The sequence below is a fragment of the Thunnus thynnus genome, chromosome 8 (assembly GCF_963924715.1).
Source record: "Thunnus thynnus chromosome 8, fThuThy2.1, whole genome shotgun sequence".
NCBI lineage: Eukaryota > Metazoa > Chordata > Actinopteri > Scombriformes > Scombridae > Thunnus > Thunnus thynnus.
Window position 1 is genome coordinate 33091839 of NC_089524.1, and position 19082 is coordinate 33110920.

General features: G+C 40.3%; 1 protein-coding gene across 1 annotated transcript in view; it reads left to right on the forward strand.

The window, feature by feature from the left end:
* The window catches only part of LOC137188350 (cadherin-2-like), a 102254-nt gene that overhangs the window by 66547 nt on the left and 16625 nt on the right, over positions 1 to 19082 (forward strand). The window contains exons 8-14 of the mRNA XM_067597980.1: positions 64 to 201; positions 546 to 731; positions 2119 to 2372; positions 6239 to 6381; positions 10199 to 10432; positions 12220 to 12453; positions 17570 to 17709. Coding sequence (XP_067454081.1) covers positions 64 to 201; positions 546 to 731; positions 2119 to 2372; positions 6239 to 6381; positions 10199 to 10432; positions 12220 to 12453; positions 17570 to 17709 — 1329 coding nt within the window. The remainder of the gene's footprint in view (positions 1 to 63; positions 202 to 545; positions 732 to 2118; positions 2373 to 6238; positions 6382 to 10198; positions 10433 to 12219; positions 12454 to 17569; positions 17710 to 19082) is intronic.

Genomic DNA, 19082 nt, shown 5'->3' on the forward strand with positions numbered 1-19082 from the left:
GAGGAAGAATTAAAAGTCCATGTTTACAACTGTTCAGCCTCTTTGTTCTCTGTCTGTTTCTAGAAAGTCACCCAGTACACCCTGATCATCCAGGCTACAGACATGGAGGGAAACCCCACCTATGGCCTGTCCAACACTGCCACCACTGTCATCAGGATCACCGATGTCAACGACAATCCCCCGGAATTCACCACAGACACAGTAATGTCCACACACACACACACATGCACAGAGGAACTCTAATGGCTCTTAAACAGCAAACAGGGGCAAGGCACTGTTCTTCTAAACAGCACTAAAGCTCTCGCAGCTTTTATTGGCAGTGGCAGATGGTGGAGGAGTGAAAAGCCAATGAAACGTCCAATATGTTTGTCTTCCTCAGTAAAATCTAACAGGTTGGGCAGGAAGCGGCAGTGTTTGTAGGAAATGTGGTAATGGCAGTAATTTTTTACCACAGTGTTCATTTATTGCTGTTCATTTTACAGTCACCTATTGATGCTCAGCAGCAGTCATTAATAACAAATCTCTCTTTGTGTCTTGTGTGTCAGTTCTTTGGGGAGGTCCATGAGAACAGGGTGAACGTGATCGTCGCTAACCTGACTGTGACAGATAAAGACCAGCCTCACACTCCAGCCTGGAGCGCTGTGTACCGCATCATCGCTGGAGACCCCACTGGACGCTTCTCCATCCCCACTGACCCCACTTCCAACGAGGGCCTGCTCACTGTGGTCAAGGTGGGCACAACACACTCACACATACAATGGAATTAAACCAATAAAAGTGTAAAAGCATGTTTATACTGATTTATCCTATTTGATGTGCATGTGTTGTGCGTGCTGTTCTCCATTTTGTCCATGTTTGGGGTTTTTTTGTTGTCTTCCAGTAAAGTTCTAGTACTTAAGATTTCATCCCTGGTTCATTTGGCAGCATCTGTGGGTAACAGCAAGTGTGTTTTAAAACTACAGTTCCCAGAGTTCCATTGGACAAGACATGTGTATTGGCCACTGGAAGGTGTATCAATACCTGGAGTGGCTTCCCTGTCCCAAAGGCAACAGAAGAAGCTGGAACAGCTGGTGTTTCTGTTTACAGCACTGTCAAACAAACTACACAATGCTTCATCGCTCCACTTTGTTTTAATAAAGAAGAAAGTCAATAATTGAATTTTTACCATCATACTGTGAGCCACTGCAATCTGATATCATGCTGCAGGCACAGTGCTAGTAGTTTCCATACAACAGCATGCCATAGTACAATGACTGGTTTGCCTCGATGACATGTTGGAAAAAAAAAAAGAAACAAAAATATGCAAAAATTTGCAAAGATGTTTTGTAGATGGATCAAGAGCTAACCTCAATGACAAATACATTGCGTTTGCTGTGATTGCTTCACAATAAAAGCCACCCTGTGGTTTGTCAGTTGAATGCTGTTAATGTGAAGCAACAGCAGTGGGAAATGTTGGGTTTGCATTAGCAGTAACAAATGCAGCACTGACACAGCTGTAGGAGAGGGAGGGAAGCTTCAAACAGCCTAATGTGAGCATTCATTTTGGAATAGGTGTGAATCTCTTGTGCAGGTAGTTTGAATCATGTGCATGAACGGTGGTCTCTGCCACTAACAATGAACACTACAGCACTATATGGAGAGGTATTTATGGAATACAAATGCAATGAATGGCTATTGCAGAACAGTATCAAAATTCGGTTTGATATCATAAAAATCTTAAAGATTATAACTCTAAAGGAACATTTCAACATTTTTACAAATAAGCTTCTGATCCTTCCCAGATCTTTTGTTGGTTCAAGGCACTAAGTGACTACAGGAGTTGAAACAGCTAATTTGTGAAGTAGGTCTTAGATAGAAGATATGACTAATACTAAAATGTTAAGACAAATTAAAATGTTACTGATCAATTTTAGTCTAGATATGTAAGATGTCTTTGATCTGAAAATCATAAAACCATTGCTTAATGGATACCAAAGGACAACTTGCCGCTTAACCTCTGCGCTATGTGTGTAATTTACCCCAGCTAGCACAAAATCTGGCAGTAGGGGAAACTACTAACATAGCCCAAAACTCAGTATAACAATGTGTCGCCTCTTTTCCCTTCCCTTTTCTGTCTAGCCCATAGATTTTGAACTGACCCGCTCTTTCATGCTGACTGTGGAGGCAGAGAACGAGGCCCTGCTGGCCCGCGGTATCCACTTGCCTCGCCAGTCTACAGCAACCGTCTCCGTACGAATCCTGGACATCAACGAGAGTCCGGAGTTCAGCCCCAACCCAAAGCCCATTAAACTGGAGGAGGGTCTACCTGCTGGGTCTCTGCTCACCACCTTCACTGCCCAGGACCCCGACCGCTTCATGAGACAAACCATCCGGTAAAGCACCCATTGCACCTTGGAAGCCATTTCATATATATATATATAAATAAATAAATATTTTGTGATTAAAATAAATAATTCAATTACGACATGTTGAGATGGTTCAAGTAGAGATAAAAAATATCTTTCAATGTCATTTGATATAGATCCTTAAAATACCTGAAGGCCTTTTCAGTTTATCATATTTTAAATTAGCCTTGCATTTATTAAAATTAATTCAGAAGACACTGTCATTGACAAGGTACAGTTGAAACCAAATTAGCTTATTAGTATGTATTTAATACAACCTTGGACACAGTTATAATATGTTTTATCTATTCATACAGTGGAGCTTCATGTAGCTGAAACACTGTGATTAGATTAAAGGCAGAATTAGCATGTAGGGGAAGATGCACCATTCTCCTGCTAGTTTAAAGAGGTATTTTTCATATGGTGGTGACACCTGAGTGTTGTATGTGATGTATGAGGTTGTGAACATGGCAGTGATCATTTAGCTCGTTAAAACTTTCCCGCGACTGCAGGAGTGGTGATATGGCTCATTCTTGGCATGCCAGTCTGGGAACATTAGCTAACTGCGCTACAGGAGCAATTAGCGGTGCTGCTAACAAGCCAATTAAATATATTGCACATCTTTACCCTTTGTAAACTTGTTTTAATTCTAGCATTTCACAAAAAAAGAGCAGTGGAATCTGAGTTTATCCCCAAATGAATGATGTTGAAGAAATACAAAATGAGAAAAAAAAACATCCAACAACTTTATTTAGGAGTTAAAAGTGAAAATAGTCAGAGTAAAATAATTGCCTCTACCTGCTCAGCTATCATATCCACTTTACTAATGATCATTTCAAGTTTCCTGTGTGTGAAAAACATCAGAAAAGACCAACTGTTATGCCCCAAAAACCTTCAGTTACAGAGGCAATGATGTACTCCATAATGACCCCTCAAGGGTTTAAAGAGATGCGTGATATGAATTAAACTAATAAAAATGAGAGAAATAAAGCAAATGGACAGCATAAAAAGTAAGACTTGGAATTGCATGCAGAACCAATATAAGAAAAATAAGAAAAAAACCTCAAGTGTGCAAAATTGTTACTTTAAACCTAGCTAGATTTGTTTATCAAATTTAACAGTGGTTGGTCAGTTATATTTTTAAATAATTAACTTATTTCTGTCTTCACTGGAAAAGCATGTTTAAGGACACTCATCATCTTGGTCACCAACACGCCAATTGGCTACGACCCCCACACATCAGCAGACACTTTGCTTGATGCTCTGCCACGACTGCATTGCAACCATTTTCTCTTTTTGCTAGTTTTACTTTTTGATTTCAGTCTGGTATTCAGCAGTGAAGCACATGATTGGTTGAGGTCAGGTGACTGATCAGGAATGTTCCACCATTTTGCCATAAAATCCTATTGATTGGGTTGTCTGTACAGTGTTTGCCCTAGGTTGACTCAGAACTCAGAAGAGACTCAGCAGCCAGACACTTGTCCGTTCTTTGTTTACAGTAGGAGCGGCAGAGATTATAACTAAAATGACAATAGCTGGTCCACCTTAAAGGTCAATCCACCTTAAGTGAGCCTGGTCAGGTTAGGCTAACCAATTGTGACTAACTTCAGAGCTAACCCCCTTCACTTTTCCAGATGAGACTTTTGGGGAAACAACAGACGTGACTTTTCTTGGTCTTGAGAAGCTGCAGCATTTATTAACTGACACACTGTAGTCTGTACTGTACATCTACTGTCAGACTGACAACTTACTGCTAACCTTTTCCTCTGCTCCGCTCACATCACCGTCACTTTTCTGCCACTTGCCCTCTCCAATCGCTCAACCACACACACAACCACAGCTACATTACTCTTATAACAGTACCTTACACGTAGATACCATTTGAGGAATGAGGAGAGGGAAGATTCTGGGATTTGATGCGCTAGTCGATGACTCAACACAATTCCGGTAACTGGGGTGTTATTGTGCTTGCGCAATGTGCGAGTGTAGCTTGTTGATGTTAATGATTGTGTGAAATTACTCATACTCATACTATGAGTATAGGGGAAACACTGCTGTATGTTTAGGATTGCTGTATTGCTGAATTGTCCTGCTTAGTGTTAGCTGGGAAAGGCTCCTCTTCTCCCTGCCAAGAATAAATAGATGGCTGGCTGATAAAATGGGATATATGTTCCTATAGGACTACAAGTTGTACACTGTTCACTCAGTAGGGATGTGAACACCCTCAATACGCTTTAAAGAGTACTCCACAAATTTAGAATTGCCTCCTATAACACTTCCAGACTCACGATGGACAGTTTTTTAAAAAAAGGATAACTTTCATTACTAATAATACATCTTGACTTGATTCACTCTCCAGCAGAGATGAGGAGATACAGAGAGACTGTTGACCTCACTTCTTTATAACCCCCAGATTTTTTTTTATTTTCCAACTTGTAGTCTTCAGCCCCAACCCACGCTGACTCAAGGGACATCACTAGAGGGAGTTTATCAAATTTCACACAGCTCCCTCTGGAGACACAAAAGGCTTTGTACTACTTTTTTTCACATATGCAGTAGTACTCCCCAATACCTAGAAACACACACTGATGTTTACAATCTGTAGAGTTCCCTTTTAAACTGAAAGTCAGCACGTCAACCCCATACTGTAGTTACTGTTTGATTGCTGAATGCTGGAGTACAGAGCTCACACAGTGAAAAACATCACTGTCCTAATAGATTTTAACTGCACTCTATTTTTCTAGAAATATTCAGTGTGTGGTTTCTCTCCCAATAAGCAGGAGTTGGGATTAGTCTTTTCTCGTGTTGAGATTTCCCTCCAGTGACCGTACTGAATAGCACAATTTAATTTGAGCAATAGGGTGAACATTTGCCTTCTCAATTAGTGAGGGTGGCATGTGGCTCTATGTTGCAGCCCCATTGTGAGATAAAAGCTGATAAGATGGCTGGGTTTTCTATAAACATCTTGTCTAGCAGAAAATGTGTCTTTCCAGATCCTGCAGCAGTGAGCTTACGACAACAACAACCAGACCAGAGTGCAGAGAGCCTGCAGGACTGCTGCTTTTTGTCCCCATCTTTCTTTCTTTTACATCCCACTATTTGTTTCTAAATGTAGTCCTGAAGTCTTTGTAGCCTAGCAACAGCCAATGGTGGACTCACACTGTGTTCACAAAAAACATGCGAGCGCACACGCACACAGACATTAAGCGACTGTATTGTGTACTATAGAGCAGGCCAGGGAGAGCATTTTGGTTTTGTGATTTTTCTTTTTAGTTGCTTTGTGTCTTTTAGTTGGTGTCTGTCCTACATTTATTCATAACTGTGCCTTTCTACTCTTTATCTCACCAATTAAAAATATACAAACTTGACAATATTCCTCATTGATGGGTGGTTCATGGTGGCTTTATGGCAGCCCTGCTAGCATCTGTTGGAAGCTGTGCTAGTTCCCTGTTTATTCACATTATTTCTCAACTGTGTGCCATATTTGATACATGACTATTTCTGCTGTTACAGCAATGCAGTCGTTTCTGAAATACATGGCAAGTCACAGTGATTTGCAAAGCTTCACTCTGTTTTATGGGTATGTTTCCAAGTCTAGAAAATAAATGAGACAGATTTTAAGAAAACACATTTTCAGTGACAAATATATATGTTTTATATAATTGTCAAAGCTGGTAAAAGAAAAATCATTTGTAGTGAGACGAAATGTAAATGAATGAGTTGTGGCTGCCTCGTGAGAGTACTGCAGCCTCCATATATCAGCTCCCCAGTAGCTGTTTGGGCTGCAGCCAGGGAGGCAGATAAAGAAGCCTCTCTGTGGTGGTTTCTCATGCTGTCTCTCTGACTAAATCCAGGTACGCCAAGATGTACGACCCTGCCAACTGGCTGGAGATTGACCCGGTTAACGGTCGGATTTCCACCATCGCCATCCTTGACCGAGAGTCTCCCTACGTCAAGAACAACCTCTACAACGTTACCTTTATGGCTTCTGATAACGGTGAGACACAACGGCTGCACTGGTGTCCTGCAGTAACCCCATCCCCCCACATACAGAGGTGGATTGTGTTCACTGCGCCTCAGTGCTCTTGCAAGAATTGCAGTAGTGCTGGTTACACTGAAGCGTCAGTCCAGCTTCTGCAGAATATCTGCAGTGTTAGGTAGGAAATAGCTGTGGAGCTCTTCACCATTGGCTATAGTTAAACTACAGCAACACTTCACTTCTGTTGAACTACTAGAAAAGACAGCTTACCATACTGAAGCTATTTCACATCAAGAAACATGAACAAAATGACATATTATTACAGATATTATTGTTATTGCACTAAAATAACCAAATGATAAGCAGACTTTTTTCCCCTCAAATGAAAATGAAATTTTATTTAGTGGAATAAAATTGCTTAAAAAAAAAGTAGATACACTACCTTGAATGCTATGCTGTGTAAAGACTACAAGGAAATGAAGTCAAACTTGCAGCAATGTACGCTGGGTATCTACAAGACCCTGAAAAGTCTAGAAGCATCTTAAATAATAATAGTAATATAATACACTTGATTTATATAGCACTTTTCTTAACCAAGTTACAAAGAGCTTAACAGATGGAAGAAAAAAGGAATTAAAAACAGCAATTAAAACAAAAGAAAAACAGATCATAAAACAGAGGAATAAAATGAAGTTACACAAAAATATAAATTGTCAGAAGTGGGATCATAAAACAGCAACATGTCAAACATCCATAAATGCTTTCCAGTAAAATAATGTTTTAAGGAAACATTTAAAAGACACTAAGGATGACCTCATAGGCAAACTGTTCCACAGTTTGGGTGCTCTAACAGCAAAGGCCCGCTCACATTTGGTCACCAGTTGAGACCTACAAATAACCAGCAGATAGACTCCCAGTTTAGCCTTTCAGCTGGAATTAAATCACATTTTTCCTGCTATAGCATAACAGATCTGGTCAGTAAGTTGCATGTTCTGAGCCCTCTATCTATGCAATAACCAGTCAGAATGTAAAGCACTGTTCTATGATTAGCCAACAGTGACAACAACTAATAGCCAGACAGAGACGGAACACAACAAGATCCTCAGACTTAGAACAACAATCAAGATGAGTTTTTTTAGCTTATGTCTGCTTCTCATCTACAAACATGAACACTTTCTTTAATCAAACACATTCAGCCCACCACTCAGACTCTTGGAGGGTAAAGGAGCGTTTCAGATGCATCTCCAGGACATTTTTTTTTTCTTCCTTTGAATAACAAAACATTTACACAATCATTTTGAAGATTACATTGATAGGGTTTTTCACTAGAAGAGCTGACTTTGTGGAGTGGTGTTTATTTGTCCTTGTCAAATTTAATTAATGTTCAGTAAAAAACTGTTTGGCTGTGTTTATTTGTTTGCCTTAAATTTGCCTTAAATTTGATTCCAGGTATCATTAAAATAGTTTTAACAATAATATGACACCACACTAACGTACAGTAGGATGCCACATTAGTATTTGCCTAACAATTGCATAAGTGACACTAAACACAACTTCATTTGTCTTTCTGATGGAATGAATATATATGGTTTTTTCTTTTATTCAGGCTTTTTTGCCATGATGGCACATTCAAGTTGAATACAGGAAACTCTTAATTTGGGATCCTGCACATCATGACACTATGTTGAAGTCAAGTTCTTATTCCACATAATGGGAAGAGGAAGACTTCTTCCTGTAGACAACAGTTTGTACTGTCCATCTTTAATTACATTTCAATACTTTATTCCCTCAATCAAATGTCCTGATCAGGGATGAGATTTCCTAAGGCAGGTTTGTAGGATTAGACAGTGTTTTGGACACAGTACTCCCATTCATTTCTAATGGAGATGTTTTCCTGCCTATTTGGTGCATCATTCCCAGAGTCTCCCTTTTGTTCAGATCACAAATGTGCTTTATAGCCACAGAAACGAGCATTCTCTGTTCAAAGTGGAAAATTGTTGAAGAGGAATGTCATTCAGCAGCAATTCCACCCAGCCCATCCACTCTACCCTGCACCCTCTCCATACAGAGACCCCGCTGTGCTTTGAGCTTCCTGCTAACTGTCTTAGTACATTCCCTGCCCTTTTTGAGCACACACACACTGTAAGGAGCTCACTGATACAAACGCACACTCAGACACAAGGACAAACACACGCAAGCTCATGCAAGAGGTTACATGTCTGCAGTTTTTCAGCAGTCACCATATGCTCACCAGTCACCCACTATTACTGAGCATGCTGTAGTTTATACTGTGTCCATGAAGAATACATTTTTGATTTGCTGGAGGGCATGCATTAATTTCAGAAAACTGATGTAGTGGTCTTGTCATTGTTAATAATAATATGCATAGCTGGAAGGCTGTGCATATTCTGCAGTAGCAGCCAAGCTTGCATACATTATTTTTCAATAACTACATTGTTGATTATCTCCCATATGCTGTGTCCAAAAATCTACTGGGGATGATTTGGTTGTCTTAGTTGTGTATTCTGACGCTTAGCGTTATGAAAGTAGACATTCACTGAAAAAATAAGGCTGGTGATATTGTAAATTTATTGTCAACAAATCCCATGAAGAGACCAAAACCACAATGTGTCAGTCTGTCTCTCAATACTGTCTGACTTCTCTACTCTGTCTGTGGCTTTCAGCCCCAAGCCCTTGGGTTCCTACTGAGGGAGTGCATCCTTGAAAACAGCTCACAAATATATAGTTCCATTTTTAAAAAGGGCTCAGTAATTTGCTAAAACAGCTGGTGACTGTAGTTTTAAGAAAACGTTGCTCAAACAGGAGGAAATGGTGCATTTGTTGGGGACTATTTTCAGAGTCAGAATAATCCACATTTGGTGTTCTAGTGAGTATTTCTGTCAGCAGGACAGTGTGTGTGGGATAAGAGTTAAAATAAACTAGTGTGTGTGTTCATGGTAATGAAGGAACATTGTCAGCCAGTGCAACGGTGTGGCTCATTGATGTGTTTTTAATAGTTTTTGAACAACAACGGAGCTCAGTGACACAGAGGAATAACATATATCAGGCTTTGATACACACGCAATACTTGTTAGTAGAACAATTCGCTGTTGATTTGGGTCTGCTCATGGGAGTTGTTGACTGTAAGAAATATATGGTGTTGAATGAGTTTGGTGACCACCTGACCTATTTGGTAGCTCCACAGTGAGGCCAAATATACCCTTTGGGCAGTACTTTTCTTTCATAACCTTTTCTTAAACTGCTGGCCGGTTTTCCCTGAAATTTTCTACTGATGTCCATAAACCCCAGAGGATGAATACTAATAATTTTGGTGGTCTGACTTATTCTCTGGGATCCCCATCAGGCCGAAATTTCCATTTGGACATAAAAAACATTAAAATCTAATGGGCAGATTGCTATGAAATGTCCTGGGTATAGGCATCTTCCTCAGATAATGAAGCTTTGTCATTGTGGAAACTCCATGAGCTATTGTGCCTCTCTCAGGCCAAAATAACTTTACACATACGATAGCTTTAAGTTTAATAGGGCAGTTAATAGGACCTGTTGTCAAACCATGGGAATAAACACCTTTGGTTATAATGACCCCATTACCTTTTTCTCTACCACAATACTCAATACTAAGTTATTATGTGGTTCATTATGAGTTGTAATGAACAGCATTTACCTATCTTTTTAGAGTTTTCAGGCCAATAGAGAGAAACATTTTCCACCATCTTCCTTAGTAATGCCAAAGATATGAGCGAAGGGGAAACAAGTAGAAGGTGTTGGTATGAAATGGAGACATATTGAACATGTTTTCATTCTGCATGTCCAGGTATCCCACCTGCCAGCGGGACAGGCACCCTTCAGATGTACCTGATGGACATAAACGACAATGCACCACACGTCTTCCCTCCTGAGGTGGAAATGTGTGAGAGGCCAGACCCCAACGCCATCAACATCACAGCCAGCGACCCTGACCTGAACCCTAATGCTGGGCCCTTCGCCTTCGAGCTGGCCAATCGTCCATTAGACGTACGCCGCAACTGGACACTTAGTCGCCTCAGTGGTCAGTATGAGATAATGTGTCTGTGCCAAGTCAGTTTTCCCTGACTTCATTTTTTGTAGCTGCTTAAAGGGAAGAGTAAAATATCAAAATCCTCCTTGTGAAAGAAATGTAGTCATGTGGTTGAGCATGAAAGTACTTTCTTTACCTTTTAAACAGTAGTTTGACTTCACTCAACTTCAGCGTCGCAAGATGCAATTGGGCCGTTGTCATCATGTGGAATTTCGGTCACATGATAACAGGTGGTTGTATATGGTAACCACTGTCTCTGTTAAAATTGCTCTCTGATGTTGGATGGGAATGTCCTCCTTGAACTTTTTTCGGTTGTCCATTGACTCCTGGTCCATGACCTTTGACATATTTCCAATAGAAGCTGTAGTGATTTTGGTCTGGTGTTCACAGACAGCTGATATTGGCTGTTTCCACTTTTGATACAATCTCTTGTCCAGGATTCTTGCTGTTTCACTGATGTAGTGTTTCCCACAGCTCTCCACAGTCCCTGTCAGGGGGGAGTTCTGTCTTTAGGGTGTACCGGCAGAGATCTTAAGGTGTTGGATGGTTTGTGGTAAGTGCTGACTCCCTGTGACTTGACGACTAGATGTCCTAGGGTTCCACATAAGCGTTCCCATTGGGATGCTTCTGGTGGCCCCCACTGAGTTAGCAGTCCATTTTGGTCTGAAGTCATGATGGGTTGTCACCATTCACTCCTTGTACCCCTTGGCCTGGAGAGCCCCCCGGATCTGCTGCACCTCACTTTCCCTGTCCTCTTCACCAAAGTTATGTACTTAAGTCACATGATGACACTTGAGCAAATACCATTTGCTGAGAAAGGCTTTTGGTCCAAAACTCTAGAAAAAGCTATCAAGTGCACCATGAGTTCACAATATTAACCACAGATATGTGTTCCCAAGGTCAAGAATGTATCTCTAGTCTTAATGACTTGAGACTCGACTCATATCTGTCACAAAAGACTTCAAAAGAGCTCTGATTGTATCTGTTATTTGTGTAGCATGTCAGCCAGAACAATAAAGCAGAAGCAGATGATAACATCTGCTGGACTGCTGTACACGGAATGTGACCTGAGCTTGACAGGAGTTTGCAAATCATAGATGGCATGTGGTCTGAGACTCTGAATTAATTGGGGGGAAGAAGAATATGCTAAGAATGTGATAAACCAGAGAAACTACAGGTGATGGTTTGAGAGCCTCAACTGGTTGAGCCAACTAGCATGCAAAGACTGAAGCCAATGTGACCGTTTTGTGTTTGATTTAGTTCCAAGTATACTTCCAAATTTAGACCGGAAACTGTTTTCTCTATTACTGGCTATTGTTTCCAGCCCATTTCCTTGTTTCCATTCAGAACACTATACAAGAAAGAGAAATTAACCAATTTCTTCTCTTAGGTAAGAGCTACATAACAAGGTAAATCTGGGCCCATTGGACCCTATTGAATCAATTACTCTACTTTTCACTTAAATAGTTTGTGCAGGTTACCTCACAGTAACTAATGGATTTTTGTGGGTTCGGGCTTGGCGTAAGGTTTGGGTAAAGTATATTTCTATTTTAGTTAGTATTTTTGAAAATCTGTAGAACTCCTCTCTTCATCAGCATCTACTGTTGAAATGTTTTTGGCAAAGCAAAGAAGCCCCTGCTGCTCCAGTGACCATCATCAGCAGACTTTAGCCATACTTTGCAGCTCCCAGTGTAATTGAATGGAAGGGTGAAGCACGATGAAGTCTGTATCTTTCAATTTCTCCATCTCTCTACTCTTCCATCTTCTGGCACTCTCAGGCGAGTATGCCCAGCTTCGTCTGCGGATCAGCTCCCTGGCCAGTGGAATCTACGAGGTTCCCATCATGATCACAGACTCTGGCAACCTGCCCATGTCCAACACATCCTACCTGCGGGTCAAGGTCTGCCAGTGTGATCACCATGGAGACTGTGTGGACATGGAGCGAATCATCGCTGCTGGACTGGGCACCGGAGCCATCATTGCCATCCTTATCTGTATCATCATACTGCTAGGTGAGCCTCACATGCACACACACACACACACACACACATACAAGCAGACTAGGTAATGTGGGGAGGTGGGTTGTTGTAGAGGCAATTAGTAGGATAGAGCTGCATAATGTTGAACCTGACTCAGAGTAGAATCGAAAGAAGGTATTCAAACATAACAACACAACAATTTCAACAGCAGTGAAACATTTTGAATTGTATGAGTGTGAAAAAATTATTACAGTGTTTTGTAACAGTATTTTCTGCTGTGACTTTACAAACCATGAAAGAAAGAAATGAATGTGAATGAAAATCAAGCTTAGATATAAAGCTTTCAACATTCTGTTGCTGTTTCCAGCGGTAAGAAGTACAATCATATTAAATCTATAGCTGTTGTGGAAGGCTGTATGAAAGCCTGCAGTTTATTTCAATCAGTCCCTACTAAATCTGGAACATAGCCGATGAAGAGTGATTCCACTGGGTTGAAACTTGACTGAAAGAGTAACTAGTGTTGAAAAAAACAATAGAAACACCTCTAACACCAGTACTGCTAACCCTAAACCCAACTGGCTGGATTACCAACTGGGCAGAGTGGGCAACTAGAGGTCCCACACCGTCAGGGTCCCCAAAAGCTCCACGCTGGGTCTATTCATTTTTTCACCATTTGATTATTTGCTTATTGGTTAGGGATACATTTGAACTAACATGAGTCCTGAATTATTAAGTTATGTCTCAGCCCTGTATTGTAGAGGGAGCCTGTGTCAAAACCTAGTTTTAAGTTAATTAAAAAAGTACCATAATTTCAAAGCTTGGGTCTATCAGTTAAGATAACTTCAGGGTTAAGGGCCCTCACGTGAACCACAACATCCCTAGTTTGTTGCATGTCCCTCCCCATCTCTCTTTCCACTCATTTCCTTTATGTCTCCACTGTTGTTGTCCAATAAGGGCCTAAAACAGGAACACTGTACTGACCAAAGTAATGGCTGAGATTTTGGGAATGTGGTGACATTGTAAAAAATAGGTCCAACGTGGTAACAAATGATGATCATGTAGGTTGTAAGCCAGCCTAAAGGTTAGTCAGACTTACTTGGAAGAGAAAACAAAGGTGAACAGTAAAATTACTACCCAGTGTAATCAACACTCACATTTTACAGACCTACTTCCTGCTTCAATGTTCAACTGTACTTGTTCAGTAGGGGCCAAGCAGCATTTTTTTTGCAGATTGATACCTTAACCCAGCCTTGAAGAGGAAGCGAAGGTATCATTTTACTCTATTATTTAAATTTAAAGAAAAATAAATCACAACTTTCCCCCAAATGTGGCAGCCAGCAGCTACAGTAGCATCAGTCACTGTGAGTGGAGCTTGTTTGGTAAAGCATAGGTTTGCCATGGCAGAGATCCCAGGCTCTAATCCCAAGTGTGAGTGTCAAACTGGTTGCAGTTTTTCATGAATTATGTGCTTGTTAACAAGTAGCACTTCATGTGCTTGGACACTGGGCCCCTTATGAGCTGCTTCCTCATAATAATACTACATCACCAGGAGTGGACAAACAAAGGAACTCACTTACTGAGTGCTCAGCTGGGACCATGATGAATGATTATGAACAAGTAATGGCTTTTACTGTACTGGGATTTACTGTATCAGACATTAAATATAAAGTGCATCAGATCATGAACTTTTTTTGAAAGGCTTTGCAAAGACTGTTCAAGTACCTGTTAGGGATGCAATGATTATAGATTTTGTTGGTATATTATAGTAAAAACCACAGCTTCATGATTATTATGCATTAATTTATTTCACAATAGTATGGATGAATAAAATCACATGAGCATGTTTTGTGGCACACTGAGCACATTATAGAATGAGGCCAATTGTGGAGTCTGGCACAAGCAGCAGTCTTGTTATTTTAAATAGACTAGATGTGTTGTCTGTTGTCTGGTTGAAAGGCTGTGAGGCTGCTAGCAGCCAGCCTTCCCTGTTGGTTTCACAGAGGAATGTTACTAATGGTGACAAGCCATTTTTCAAATCGCCTCTCTAGGGTTTAAATTGTCTTCACTTAGAATTTCACTCAGTGTCCTAATGTATTTTGGCCCTTGCAGGTATAGCAGTGTGGGTTTACAAACACGTGCACAGCCTGAGCTCTCCTGCCTCATAAATCAATGCAGATAATATGATCAAAAAGAGAGATTCACATTGAGTTTTAAAAACCACCAGTTGTCTTAAAATGCTAAATAGAGCTGTGTGTTACTGTCATTCTTTAAAATACTTAGTCCCTATGAGGGGATTTCAGTTGTTGTCTGGTGTTGAACTGCAACTGTTTACAACCTTCTTGAAGACATAAGAGAGGCTTTGCAGTTGTGATACAAATCTTGCATTAATGATGGTGAACAAGGTCTCCTGGAGCACCATCTCCTGGTGGAGTTAGTTGATAGTGTCTGAACACAGAGCTAGTCAAGAAAAACACAAATACTGTAAGATGTGTAAGATAAGAGTGTTGCATTGTGGGTATAGAAGTCAGTAATATTAGAATTTCATGAGTGTTTCCAAATGTTGAGAGATGTTTGCTGTCACACAGTACACTGCTTAACACCGCTTAGCCTATAAATGATGTTGGTCCTCACAAGCATTTACTGTCTCAAGAATAAACATTAAATACATAAATCATCTGACAATTAGAGTTTTAGATCATGTAAAATTGGAAATGATGGTTGAAGATTTCTGATGTTCTCTGATGCCTGTCCCCTGATGGACCTTTCAAGAGTTACACACAAGTCAACATACAAGAAAATACTAAACACAAACAGTAGAGCTGGGCGATTAATCCAGTTTTATTTTCAGTTACAATGTTGGCCTCCAACAATTATGAAAACAAGATAATCATCTAAAATGGTTATTGTACCACATTCCGTTTCGCAATGATGCTCTCGATTTGTCTTGTGTTGTAAGAAATCCAGCGCACCCTTTTCCTTTACAGCAGTGCACTTTAACCCCTCCCTATAAACCCAAACCCTCTCTCACTGGGAATCCACATAGTAAGTAAGATGTGAGCAGCCTGTCGGCACCGACTCTGACCTGTGTTCAGGGTCTCTATCCACAGAAACTGCTGTCTGTCAGCTGCAGCTCCTGGGGACAAACTGCCTTCACCAGGCTGACTGACAGCAGAAATTTACTCAACCAAAATAGTTTTCATGTGGGCTCCACGGGAAGAAATCGACAGTGTCTGTATTTATTGATTCATTGATGTTATTTTCCTGCCCACCGTAGTGAGTGAGGGGAATCTTCCTGTAGTGAAACAGGTGGCTCACAGACTGGGAGCCTTGACCAATCAATGTAGATACCATTAATAAGTTCAAAACACATATACAGCAGAATATTTGTGTGATTTAAACAGCTGTCTGTGCAGATTACTCTTCATTAAATGCGACAGAAATAGACTGGGAGCTTAAAAAAAGACGGCCGTCACTCACGCGTGTCTCGCAGTCTGTGTGGATTGATATATTTCATAAAATGGAAGCATTTCTGTTCCATGAGTCAGTGAGTATAATCATGTTAAATAATCGTGATCTCAATATTGACCAAAACAATCGTTATTATGATATTTGCCATAATCAAGCAGCCCTAACAATAAAAATACCATAACAAACATCGTAAAAACCAACAGATGATTCAGCACTAAGTGGCTGATCCCTCTTTAAAATCTGTTTTGAATTGAGTTTAAAATGATCCATTTTGAGTTGTGTTTAGTTGCACACATTGATCCCTGAGCAGAGAACTACAGCTCCCCACAAACACACCCTGAGTTACTGAGCCAGAAACCCTGAGAGGTCTCGCCATGTCACTGAGCAGCTGAGGAGCTGGGTATGAAGGAATTCATGGATAAGTTCAATATTAATACATTTAGCAACATATTACGCTTTTGAAGAACAAGACAGTGACGACATTCTCTTAATGTGCTATGCAAACTTTCACTTTAAAGATTATATGTCATCTTATAAGGGTTGATTGTTGTTGAGGCCATTTTTGACCGCAATGTTGCACAAACACTTAAATGTGAAAAGATCATGGAATGCATATTTACATTTATATTTGTCATGTATAAACAACTTCCAATGCGTTGAAATGCATGTTAGTTGGTATTTGCAACCCTACTGACTATTTGTACATGTTTTCTCATTTTAGATGGTAATATAATATAATACTGAGATATTTCACCCCCCAGACCTGCTCCACACATCGTCCATTAATCTTTCATTTTGGCTTCTGGCAAGGGACGACTGTTGGAAGAAAAAACATATTGACGTGGTTTTCTTAATGTCAAGTGTTAGATTCAGTAGTAAAACTGAATGAAAACTGTGGAAATAGTTCTAGAACATATATACTGTGTAACAGTAGGGAAGTCCTGAGCTGTATTGTAAAGTTAAACCCATTCAAACTTGATCAAATGCTGATCCTTTCTTTGCTGTATGAATTAACTATAATAACTATATTTTCTCATTTTCAGATTGTACTTCATGTAAGCATGGGTAGCTGTGTCTATAGATAAAAAACCTGATTAAGACATCCCTACTTAACAGCATTACCATAATATTTAATAAAAACTTTCATGCTATGCAGAGGATCACTCCTAATTGTTCTTAAGCACCACTGTCGGGCCTAATTTTCAGCTTTGTGTGTAAAATCACTAATGGAGAGAAGGGCATGAACTTTGCTGTAGAAATATGTGCTTCCCAGAAGAATGACTCTACTGATTTAGATGATTCTGCAAGCTTAACCAGCCTTGAGTATCACATAACAGATTTCCAATATATTTGCCAAGCACATTCATGCTCCCCTGAAGAGGAACTGTTTTGAATTACATGATTCCATAGGCTGTTTTGTAGTGCCATGCTGAGGTCACACACTTTTTTTCACATAATAATTGTCAGTACAGTGTTGTTTCCTTCTTATTTGTGAAATGTATCAAACGTTTCAGCTTTTTGGGGTGTCTAGCAAAAGACTGCAGGATGTTGGACCCCTGGAGGCCTCTCATTAACCACTGGATGGTCTCAGAAGACCTGCTATGGAAGCTCAGTGATGTACAGTGAAAACATGAGTTGTCCCCTGTATTAAACAGCATCTTCATCTTCTTTCATCCTGCAGTGCTTGTGCTGCTGTTTGTGATGTGGATAAAGAGGAGGGATAAGGAGCGTCAGGCCAAGCAGCTCCTCATCGACCCAGAGGACGACGTCCGAGACAACATCCTCAAATATGACGAAGAGGGAGGCGGAGAGGAAGATCAGGTACAAACACACACACACACACACACACACACACGCACACTAGAAAAATAACAAGACAATAAAAACGCCCAGGAAGCCATCCAAACTGATCACTCCTGCTGTGCAGTCTTTACAGTTATTTAATTGGTGTGTCACTCCTGATTAGCTGAGTTGACTATAGGTTAGTATTAGGTTATATCTGATTGGTGGCTTTGTGTCGAAGCTTATCTTTAACGCCACTGACGGTTGTGACAGAAATCTGCCTCAAGCTGCACTTACGTTTATCACTGCTAAATAAACAAACATCCTTTTAACAATTCATGCTAACACTCTCCTCCCCCTATCACACCCACACACACACACACACAAACATATATTCTCAGAAAACAACCATAAAAGACACATAATGTTGCCACACAGACACACACTCCCCTTCTCTACAGTTTTCAATCATCTGTCCTCCAGCTAAGATTAAGTGTACTACAAAAGAGGACCTCAAAACAGGATTAATTGCTTTCTGTTGGAGAACAATCCTGTGTCCCTCCACGCAGCTCCTCTGCTGGTGCCAAGCACATAAGCTGCTCCGCACTTCTGCTGGAAAGATGTTTAACTCTGGTTTAACCAGCCGACTCCACTAAGAGCATGTTTTTATAGCAGAGGCTCAATTGAGAGGCTGCAGACTTCTATTGTATATGTGTGAACATATACACACCTGAAGTGCTGTTACACCTACACTTCTGTACTGACGCTCACATAAAGCAGTGTTTGGCAGCTGTAGACTTTCTCAGCTTTAAGGGAACAAAGACTGAGATTGTGTTCCCAAGGCGACATTCAGACTGCCAAAATTGTTTTTTTTTTTTTTTTTACTCATGGGCCACTTACTAGCTTTTCCCAGAGCTTTTCAACCACATCTCACAGTCTTCATCAGCAAACTGAGGTAAGATTATGTGTGTGAACTGAGACAATCACACTATATTTGACATTGTTACATTTGATTTGGGCTGCTTTATAGATAAATCCTGGTTAACACTCCTTACCTAGGATTATGAGAGAGAGCAGGAAAATCAGTGTCTAGTTCATTTAATTGCATTTTCATTGATTTATTTGTAAGGACAACACACATTTATCAAAACTTCTGTAAATGTGTCAGTGTTAGCCAGATGGCTAATGTTCAGCAGCAGTCCTTTAGTAAAATGTTCTGAAACCAGTGTAGTGACAGGTTCAGAATTGACAACAAGATGCTATAAAGACAATAGCGACAAAATAAGCATCCTCAGTTTTGCTGACATGACTAGCATTCTGCACCAGAGCTGAGAGCATCAGAGCAGTGAACAGAAATGAGTTGCTCTGCTCTCTATTTCCATCACAGTTTGTTATCTACTGATGTGATTTTG